At 42.0% G+C, this 11,342-nt stretch overlaps 1 protein-coding gene across 1 annotated transcript in view; it reads left to right on the forward strand.

Annotated features, from left to right (window-relative positions):
- odad2 (outer dynein arm docking complex subunit 2) overlaps positions 1-6,638 on the forward strand; it is a 57,017-nt gene extending 50,379 nt beyond the window's left edge. Inside the window, exon 23 of the mRNA XM_073488045.1 lies at positions 5,500-6,638. Within this exon, the coding sequence (XP_073344146.1) occupies positions 5,500-5,616 (117 nt within the window). The 3' untranslated portion in view covers positions 5,617-6,638. The remainder of the gene's footprint in view (positions 1-5,499) is intronic.
- Positions 6,639-11,342: the final 4,704 nt, after the last annotated feature.

Consider the following 11,342-nt stretch of genomic DNA (forward strand, 5'->3'; position numbering starts at 1 on the left):
GCTTAATTAGATTGAGGAAAATTTGCTCTCCCCTCCCACCACCCTTGTTTTAGTGATGTGTGAAAAACACTGACTAATAAACTTTGAAAAGCTGACTATTTTGAGAGCCTTAGACCAATGGAGCAGAAACAAAGTTGGTTTTATTCTGCCGCGGAAACATGACTCCACTTTCTAGCCTTCATGGGAATTTAGAAAAGCAAACAGCTCAGTGTTTCTCCGGTAGACCCTAGATGCCATTACAGATCAAGTCAAAGGTCTGTAGTTGGGGGTAACTGTTGCTAAGGGCAGTTCCTGGACATCAGGGTAGAATGTAGCAGCGATATGGTTCAGGCCAAAGAGTGGGGGCAGAGCTGTTCCAGGCTAAAAGTGAACAATGTTTTTTTATGGTTCAATTTTTTCTGACTCTGTAAAGCTACATCTGCCAGCTCTCCTCATCATTGCAGTTGTGTAGTGCTCTTCCAAAAAGAAACAAGCATTGTTTTGTCTAACATTGAGCCCGTCAGCCTGTTTCCATGCTCAGCTCCAGACACTGTTTATGTTTGTCTGTGTTTGACAGAGACGTAGAGATTTTTATACTAAGATTCTGCTGTAATTGATGTCTTGTCACAGATGATCACATACCCGTATTTCAGCATCATTCTCTAATTTTTTATCATGTTTCACATAGAAAGACTTTCACATGAGAAATCCGTCTGTGGCCACAGTGAGTTTAAATCCTTTTTTTCCCTCCCCCAAAATAACAACTGCAGTATAAATTACGAAGTGGTTATGCCATTGCAGCCAGATATTTTTTTCCCATGTTCATTAAATGGTGTATTTTAGCTTGATCTGCTGTTACAGTGTATGTGGTTCAACACTAGCCATAATTGGTAGCTGGACTGAACATTGGGTGTTCAGAAAGAGTTATGTCCAATTTGCAAAAGTCGTTAAGATGAATGCTTTTTGTAGTGTGAGCCACGACAAAAACTGGACAAGCCCTCCTTTTGTGTGTGTGTGTGTGCGTGTGTGTGTGTGTCTATATTTGAAATTCTAGTGTGAGTCTTCGTGCGTGTGCGTGTGGGTGTGTGTGTGTGCAAATCCATGACATACCGCCCTATTTAATCTGTCTTTGTGTTTGCCCTTATTAATGTACCAGTTAAGAGTTGCAACACTACTGCATAATGTATTTTTGGACTTTTAAAGAGCTTAATCACCAAAGGCCACGTAACTGCACCAGCATTGCATTTGTTCTTAATCTCGGACGTGGAAATGTAGCACAGGCAGCCTCATTGTTCACTTCTCAGCCAGTCTGGAACAGAGGCTGATACCTGCCTGACCCCAAAGGACACATTACAGTGTGGGAGCTTGTCAGTCTCCTGGATTCGACTTGCACTGTAATGCCCTGCTTCATGATATACAGGCAGCTGGTAGAGAGAATGTGTTATCGCCAATACTTGGATCGGGGAGGGTGTATCGAGGACCGATACAAGGCTCTGCATCTAATTTACGGCCCTGTGTAAAATTCTGGACTGCCTCTCGTATTATTGCAACCGTATATCAAAGAGCTTTTCTGTGCCGTGGAGAAGCTCTCAAAACACATTCACCCACGTGTAGTATACTATTTCCACTAAGCAAAAGGTTTCTCACTCTAAAGTTGGTTTAGAAAGTAACTTTCCTCTGTAGCACACTTAATGGTGTATGGCCAAGTCCCTTAAGATTCACTGGGGAAATTAAGCATTGAAAAGAAAGTACATCACACTGGAGAACACATTAGTGACCCCTCCTAGTCTATTTTTATTTTAGTCTGGAGGCAATTAAATTATTTTATCAAAAGTAAAAGTAAATACTAAGTACCACGTATAAAGTACTAGGTGTTATACATTGTGATTTGTTTTGGACACAACTCGCTGTCATCTGTTATTTTATTTCGTAAATTTTCTGACAACATATTTTCCTTGGAACCTCCTCCCAGATCAGACCTTGTTGAAGAAAAAGGGATTCGGGTGCTCACTCTCACAGGAAACTGGAGAATTTTAGCCCTGAGAGATGAATCGCCCTCACAGTTTGATTTGACATCCCCTCTTGGTATCTCGCAGTTTTAAACGGATGTGCCTCATTTTGTGTCATGCACAGAATCAGCACGCCTCCCCCCTCTGCGCTGTACATTGCTTCCAAAAGCACTGGGGATTGTTTGCTGAAATCATAAATTCTTGTAGACAGCTTCAGCCAGCTATTTGTATTAAAGAGGCTCTTTCATAAGAAAAGCTTTATGAAGTAAATGGATGAAAATTACAAAATGCGGATGGTAATTATTGGCAATTTTCGACTGAAGGTTTGCCAGAGCGTGGCTCCTGCCAGGGCCTGGTATGTATTTTAGGCTTTTGCTAATGTAAATGAGAAAAGTGTTTGTACTTTTGTCACCATGAGCACACTCCTTCCTCGGCACAGTTGCTGTGTGTTTTTTTCTCTCTTACATGGTCAGACTTGAAGAGTGAAAGTGCTCAGTGAGGCTGTGGGGGGCAGAAGTTACACTAAATGTGAGGGAAGGAATAAAACCAAGCAGAGCATCACAGGTTTACTTCGACAGCTTCCTGTTGGTTTTTGGGGAACATGACATCAGGTTGCGGGTGTGGTGAGCAGATGATACAAGCACCGTGTGCTGCCTGCTCTGTTATGACTACCATGTTATTGAGTGTAATGTTTTAGAGCCTCTCTCCCTCATGCTGGGACCAGAAATCCCAAGCCATGTTCCTCAGGTTGAACAGGCTTGAGGTTCAGACTGAAATGTTCCTCTTAAGGATTTGAAAGCTGCCCTCCCTTATTTTCCTCTTCCTCTTTAGAGACACAGAAAAGGCAGTTTCTGGCTTGCTGGATGCAGCAGGGAATGTTGTTTACCTTGACTTCCCTCACTAACTTCCCCTCAACCTCAGCTAAACACTGCTGTCTGTTTGTGCTGTTTGCCTCCACGGTGGAGTCTAAAACATGGGAATGCTGGGATGGAGAGGGGTCGGTGGAGCTGTAATGGCTGTCAGAGCTGGCACAGGGGAGTTTAAACCTGAACTCCTGCAGGCAGACGCAGTCCAAAAGCGTGCACTTAACACCATGACACTTCCATGTGCTGTAGGATGTACACATGCAACAATATTTGCAGCCCTCACAGACTGCACGCCAGCTCCTCCCTCTCCTCACGGAGCCACGTTCCCCAGCTCCCGTCTTGGAGGTCAGGACTCACTGGAGCTCTCTGAAGTGCAAAAAATGCAGTGCAGTTTTCAAACTGACAAAAGTGTTCATGTTGCCACAGTCAGGGAATATCTAACAAGTGGCGTATTATATTCCTCCACATCCCAGCTGGGAGGGAAAGAGCAAGCTAGGAAAAAAGGCAGTGAAGAGAGACACGCTTATCTTAGCCTAGCTGCGCGCTTCAGGAGACCTTATTTGGCGACGTCTGAATAACATGCTATGAGGTTGGCAAAAACGCTGCCTCTGGCACTCCTCAGGCATCCTCTCTTTTCACAAAAGAGACTTGTTTAGCAAGCTGCATGTTTTCTGGAGCCTCAGAATGTAAGTTTGCTTTTGGAGGTGTTTTGGATGCTATTTAAAAATCATATAAAACCCGAGGGCAAATCTTTCACATATCCTCCTCCACACTGGTGCATTGAGAGAAGCTGGCATCCTGGACTGCTGATTAGGAAGGATATTATTTTCTCAGCTTTTAACAGGACTTATAGTGTAGGTTCACTGCCCTTTCTTGCTCATACACACAAGCAGGCTCACCTCATCTTTCATCTGTTTTCCTTTCACTGTTTGTCTTTGTGCTGAAAATCCTGGGAATGTCTTCTCTCCGCTTCTTTGGCTATTTGCTAACCACACAAATGTGCAGAGCAGCGTTTAAAGTTTGCATGTAACACGGAGAGAGGTCAGGGTCAACCTCAGCTCTGCTCTGACATGCATTATGAACTCAATGGTACCCAGAGAGCAAAACAGTGCCAGGTTTGCCCTCAGCACTGATCAGCTGGATGGAGATTAGGCAATGTCTGCTCACGAACTATCACTGATTGTACAAGTTGAGAGAGGCATTTCATTTGTGTTAAACCAACAAAGGAATCCCATCACTTCCAATGTTGATGGAAAGGAGGGGAGAGTTTTAAATAAGAGGGACACAAGGGGAGAGAGAAATGCAGGTAAGACAGTACCTTTTGAAATCACTCCACTGCCTTAAACTAAATCTAAATCAGTGGCTGTGTGTAAGTTTTAAACAGGATTAGTGCTTGGATCACTTCCTTTGACAGTGGCAGTCTAGATATTGTCTTGTGTGTTGCTCAGGATCAACAAGGATGTGACATTGCTGCACTGAAACCAGGGAAACAATCCCGATGGTGTTCAAACACCCGGTGTAAGCTGGCTGCAGCATGATGTTTGGTAAAGAAACCTCTTTCAAAATCCCTTTTCATTCAGTGGAGAACAAGGCCTTGATATATGGGGCTTAAAAGTGCCTGAGACGTCTGAGCAGTTACTGTATTTATCAAAGCTTCACTATGTTTAGGAGCAGGGAGTCCTTAAGTGCTTAGCTGAGGGATGTAATGTTGCAGTTGGTTCATTATGGATGTAAACAAGACGATCCGAAATAATTACAAGTGTGGCTTTAGAAACCTCAGTGGCACACCATTGTGATTTTACCAAGGAGCACACATTGAACACATTTAGATTCATCCAGTGCACCAGAGTATTTATGCTTACATTTACTTTTACTTTGATTCAGCCCCACAGCTGCCCACAAACATAATGTAGTGATTTTGCTGCAGATTAAATAGGAAAACAGCGCACCCTCCATCCAGTTTTTTACTTTGAGCTCACTTCTGCACAATACACAACTCTTTGAACGTATGAAAATCTTTTAAATGTTGAGTTTTATGTAACCAAAAAATAAACTTCCAAAGCTACAGATTTCTTGAGAGAGCAAAACCATGTTCTGCAATAAGATCTAACGAGATCCATTACACAAGCCACTAATAGTCGGATAGAATCTGACCTTTGGAGCGGCGGAAAGGCTGTCAAGTGGTGTGGTTCATACTCAGGTTTTTAATGTTGAGCCTGCCCTGCATGACTTTCTTCTGAACAAACTTGCAGGAGCATGTGTGCTCCCAGCTGTAACCCCTTTGCAGAGGCATGGTTTGGATGGGTAAACTGGGACACACACACATGAATACACACACATGCATACACACACACACACACACACACACACACACACACACACACACACACACACACACACACACACACACACACACACACACACACACACTCACACACACACACACACAGAGGGACACGTGGGACCAGTGCAGCCTGTCACCGTACAGCCAGCTAGTAGCTACTGCCACTGCAGTGTGCAGTGACTACTGCTGACATGGCAACATTTGCAGCCAGCTACCTATTAGGGCACTGGTTGTAAGTACACTGTAGACTGTTGGAAAACAGTGATGTCTGCTGTAACCGCTGTCCTTTGTACTCCCGTAGCCCCTCATCCACTACATTGGCTCTGATGACGAGATGCTCCAGGAAGCTGCTGCTGGCTGTGTGCGCAACATCCGTCTACTGGCTCTGGCGAACACGGAGGCCCGATTATTTTATTGACAATCAATGATCACAGCAGCTCTGGAAATCCAATAGGGAATGTACAAAAATTATTTGGGTGAGGAAAGGAGCTGAACTTTAAGTTTGACTCTTTAAAATAGCAATATGCTTTTGACCACTCACAACAAATTGGAAACACCTTCCCACTAATAGTTCAACTCAACTACAATTTCAAGCTTAAAGGTACAGTTCACCCCAAAATTAAGCCTTAGAGATGTTTGCCTTCTCTCGTATATAATGTAACTAAACCATTCTTGTGGTTCTCAAAGTGCCAAAAAAATTTTTTTGACAAACTTAACAGCAATGTCTCTTTCTATAAACTTTTATGTCCTCAGAAATTTCATTTTCTTTATACTGAATAACACCTCCCAACTGTGTCACCACGCAGAAGGAAATGTACATTTACTTATGGACGAGAGTCCCCTGCTTGTGACAACACAGGATGTAAACATTAATAGCGTCCTCCTCGCTGAGCTGTAACTTTAGTAAGGTAGCCTCTCGTCAATGAGTAAATGCGCACTTCCGTCTGTGCCATGATACGCTAAGAAAAAAAATCCTGCCTGAAACTGCTCACAACAAGGTATGTGGATTGTCATGAGGAACCGAGTCATGATTTCTGGAAAGAGATATTGCTGTTGAGTTTTTCAGATGTATTGTTTTGGACCTTTGAGCACCACAGGCTGAGTGCCATCTAGTTCCATCATAGTGGAGAGAAGGCAGACATCTCTATGAACAATATCTCCAAAACTCTGCAACTCACACCAAAACAGTCTTGATGGATAAATAGCACTACAGGCTACTTTTGATTTCAGGGTGAACACAACAACAATTTTTACATAGCACGATTCACATATTAAGTGTGAATTGTAACTATTAAACCTAAAAGAAAAGTAAAAGACACTCCAGACTATCCTCCATTCAACAAAATGAAAAATTAGACAAACCTTGTCTGTGATGCCACCCCCAATATTTTTTGTACAGTCCCTCACAGGGCTGGCTCTGACATCAATGGCAAATATTTACCTCAGCATCTGTCATGTTGTACACAAACTTTGTACCGGAGTTTGTTTCAAATGTGGTTGAAAAAAAGTTTCAAATAAATAGAATGAGAAAAGTGTTACAAATATTAGTATTACAAGTGTTCTAATATGTTGTATCAAATGATCTGAGAAAGGTCTCAAATAAAATCTTTTATCTTGATTGATGAGTGTGTCTTTATTTGCTCCTGCTTCCGTTCTAGCAGCAACCTTTTATCTCAAGCTCTGTGTTTGCATTACTTACCTGATCAAGACATAAGACAAACATTTTAGGAAGCCCTCTTCTTGCTAGCTGACTGTCAAACTGATACAAATAATCTGTCATGTTTGATCCCATGCCAAATACCTCATACATTTTTCGGTGTCTCTGCTGTAACATTCCTTAAATAATCCACACAAGACCACAATGTCTAAACAGTAGCCACATCTGCTCCAGTTGCTCAGCCTCATCTTATACAGTCTGTATACTGCTGTACCTACATGAATATTTGTGAGACATCCAAACTCAGAAAGCACACAGCCTGCAACGACCCATTAGACAAGCAGAATAACTTGCTGTTGGTTATACAGCACCAGTGGAGTCTGCAAAAATGTTCTGTATAAATACCAGACATTAATATGAACACATAAATTCAAGCACTGTTATCATAAGTGGATAAGAAATGTCTGTAACAATCAGGAATACAATAGTGTGTCTCCACCATAGACATTATGTATGAGAATGAACTAGGGATTTTCCACATTACTGCAATTTATTTACAGTAATTTCAGATTTTGTAGAGATATTTATTATAAATAATAAAATATATTATACAAACAAGCTCATTATTTTTTTCAGTAAAAACAAAAATGTTATATTAAACTTTGCCAGTTGGGGTCATCTCTGTACCAAAGCACTTGCATGGCATTTAGTCAGCACCAACTATAAAACAATGTAATAAAGGATTTTTGGGAACATGCTACAAATTGAGCAGATTTTTCCCAAAAGTAGTTAATTTTTAGCTGTCTTTGCTCAGAATATCTTTTTAAAACACTATTGCCCTCATTATAATCCTGCCTTGTTCCTATACTGTACACTGCAGTAGTAATGTTGTGTGGGTGTAGCTTGTTGCAGCTGATCAGATCTGATCCTTTTGTGTTCTGCTCTTGTTCACTATAAACAGGCCACATCAGGCCTGACAGCCTCGTGCACGGCAGATTTCAGTCAAAGACAGTTGGCCTCCGACACCGCTGCCCTCTGTCTCTCTGATCCCTCTGTCCTGGTCCCAGTTAGCTTAGATGTTCAGGCTTCAACCACAGAGGCTGCTGCCACAAAATCTCATGGGACTTTCATTATTAATATCAGACGCGTGCTGAAATAGAAAATTAGCAAAACATTGAAAATATGTGGTTGAAAATCTGCATCACTCTTTGAAGTTTAAACACTACCAGCTGTTGGCGGGGGTCACCGTCAGAGCACGGACGGAGAGTAGATGGGCGACTGTGAAGAAGCAACTTCCTCCAAAAACACACAACTAGGAGCTGAAAGAAGCCACTGTCTAATAAATTCACAGTGATTAATGGCTCTTTAATTCCATGCAGCAGGCTTAACAGCGGCTGCAGCATGACCAAAGTCAGAATGATTTTGAAAAGGTTTGAAGGAAAAGCATTTAGTCACTTGAACAAACAGAGAGGGAAATTGTTTTCTTTTGGCTGCTGAGGCTTTTCCTTTTCTCCTGCAGATTTTTTTTCTTCACATTTTTATATTTAGCTCTCTAATTTCTCTTCATTTTGGCACCTTTTCCTTTTAGCTTTAGCTTCAACAGTTTGGGTAGTGGCTTTTTAGCTATATTTTCCATTTTCCTGTGTGTTATGAGCTGGAGTGGATAAGGTTAAATTAGCATGGAGACTGAAAGCAGGGCGATTCCGATATAACAGAAATGTAATTACATTTTGCACTTCTAGGGGGAGTTATGTGGTTCTCTGTCCACTGCCCTGAATTATTTTCAGAATGTAGCTTGCCCTAAAACTAAAACCTGTCTTGATTACATTTCTCTTTGTATACGAATTAAACAAACAAGATACCACGAGTTAAGGCTGCTAGGCTTATTTTCTTTGTTTGTACAAAGACAGGCTACCTGTTTCTCCCTGCTTCTAGTGTTTATGTTAAGCTAGGCTAACTGCATCCCGACTCCAGCTCCATACCAAACGCAAAAACATGAAACTATTAATTTTCTCCACTAATTCTTGGAAAGAAAGCAAATAAATGTCTTAACCGAAATGTTCAGCTATTCCTTTAAAGCTGCGTTTTTTTAGGATTTAGCGGCATCCAGTGGTGAGGCTGCAGATTGCAACCAATGAAATATCCCTCATTTCAACCTCCCCTAATGTGGCTGCTGAAAAGGCAAAAAAATGATAAAGGCGAGAGAAGATCTTCTTTGTATGCATGGAATTGGGTTTTCTTGGTGCACAGGACAGCTGATGATGTTTAGCAAGAGAGCAAGAGTGAAGAGACTCTTTCTCTTCACATTAGCTTCCTATCATGTCCTCAGAATTTGATGAGCCTTGTTTGTAAATATTTAAGGAAGCAGAGCTTTACTGTCCATTCTGAACCTCTTGTTATTCCTTGCAGAGCACAGGGGAAAGGCTGAGAGGTGGTAGTAAGTTTCAGGAGCCTGGCCCTCGGGCCCATTGGTCATAAAGCCACAGTTGAGTGTATTAGTCGAGCCACAAACCCTCTGAGAAAAGAAACTGCCACTTTCTTTGGCTAGCCGTCTGACACAGGGACATTATTCACGGGAAATTAGAGGTTATGCCTCCACGCCTCAGCAGAGGCAGCAATTATGTCCAGCTCTGGCCGTTTGGTCACCATTCAAGATCCGATGCTTCTCATCGCTTAACGGAAGGGATGGAAATAGTGGAGGGAGATCCCTGATGTTGTTGTTCCTGTTCTGAGGTAACGTGGGTCCTGGCATCTGCCACACCCCTGTATCTCAACTAGTATATCCCACCATTGGCCTAACTTTCACCCTCGCCTGACTCTAACAGGGGTTTCCCAAAGGTCAGGGTGATGGACGCAACCGAACCCAAGGATTTTATTACACATCACACAAGATTTACGTGTGGGAAAAAAAGCTTTTCTAAAGTTCTGAAATTTGTCTGTCCGCAATTTTGGGTGGACAGGATAATAAATATATATCACTTATTTTTATAGTCAGGCCATTCTTCATAGAATGTGCTGCATATTGTGATATTAGCTCAATTGTTTTAAAATGGAACCGCTCTTTTGAAGTTTTTAAAGATCCCACATCTCCCCAGGCACTCTGTAGTAATATTTCATAAAAGAAACTAGTGAACAGTAAAAGTTCTTTCCAGATATTAGAAGTGGCTTTCCATTCCCTTCAGTGTCTGAGGACTATTTCTAATATAAAATCACAAACTGTTGCACAGCAGCGGCAGCAGCAGTGTGATTTGCCTGCGGTGTTGCCATCAAAAACATGCATGTACACAACGGCCTCTCAGAGCTCCGTCCAAACAGAGCAGCACTCTCTGGTAGCAGACGGCCACAGGGTGAACACAGCTTCTCTTCTCAATCTGTAAATTAGGTTTTTATAACATTACAGCATACTCACACCACCAGGTCTGTTGGAGTGAGCCTCGCGTGTCATACTCATCTGCTGTTTGCTCAGCGGCCTGGCCCTCTGCATCCGTTTCCTTCCTTCAGGAGATCTCCCAATTCTACGCTCCTCTGAAGGTTAAAGTGCTGTCCTGTGATCCCCTTGCATTTCTGAGTAGTATTCTAGGACTTTTATAGGGCTTTCACAGCACTAATGAATCCTGACAGTCCCATCCATAAAATCCAAATCCAAAAAACAAAGAAATGAGCAGGCAAATACAGCAGTGTCTGAGTCAGTAACAGGGTCATTGGTGGTGAAAACTGTGGCTGTTGGTCATGTGAGTTAATCACAAACCAACATTTTCTGTGTTCAGTTCTGGGTTTTACGTGCTCAAAAAGATTTATTGCATACGCAAATATTTTGATTTTCTACGGACACACATGCAAAGATAAGTTTAATTTGAGCAAACAAAAATCCATTCTGTTCCATCTGTATTTGCATGAGAGAGCCAGAGAGACACTGTGAGTAAGTGTCCAAGGCTCTGAGAACGCTGTTTTAGGGAATTAGAGAGAGCGCAGTGGAGTAAAACTAAGGAGAGAGACTATATTGTTGTGAGCTCTTGTGATGGCAAACAAGCAAAGACATGTATTGAGTACAGAGTACATTTTAGTCTGCTCAAATTAAGTCATTCTTTGCGTGATAGCTTCTCTACTAAACATACAGTAATATGTGCATGTGCTGGCAGAAAATGAGAATAATGCAGCCCGACAAAACCTGCAAGAAGTGATGCATCGTATAAGTGGGGACAACAGCGCACACTTTTGGATGGTCCCACCTTAAAGACATTTGAAGTTTCATTCAGTTGCACACATAAAATAATCTTAGTAGTTATGTGAAGAATGTAAGACAGCTTCACTTCAGCACACTGCCTGCCACAATGACTGAACCGTGGCCTTAGTTTCAGGCATGAATCTATTATTTGAACCTGGATATGGCGACTCAGCCTTGCTTCCAATTTTGCCGGTTGGCCACTCGTGGCATTGCAGCAAAAAAATTCCCCTGTGGCCCAAAAAGTATTTTTCCCCATTGAGCA

This window comes from Pagrus major, chromosome 19 (genome assembly GCF_040436345.1).
Source record: "Pagrus major chromosome 19, Pma_NU_1.0".
NCBI classification, from domain to species: Eukaryota; Metazoa; Chordata; class Actinopteri; order Spariformes; family Sparidae; genus Pagrus; species Pagrus major.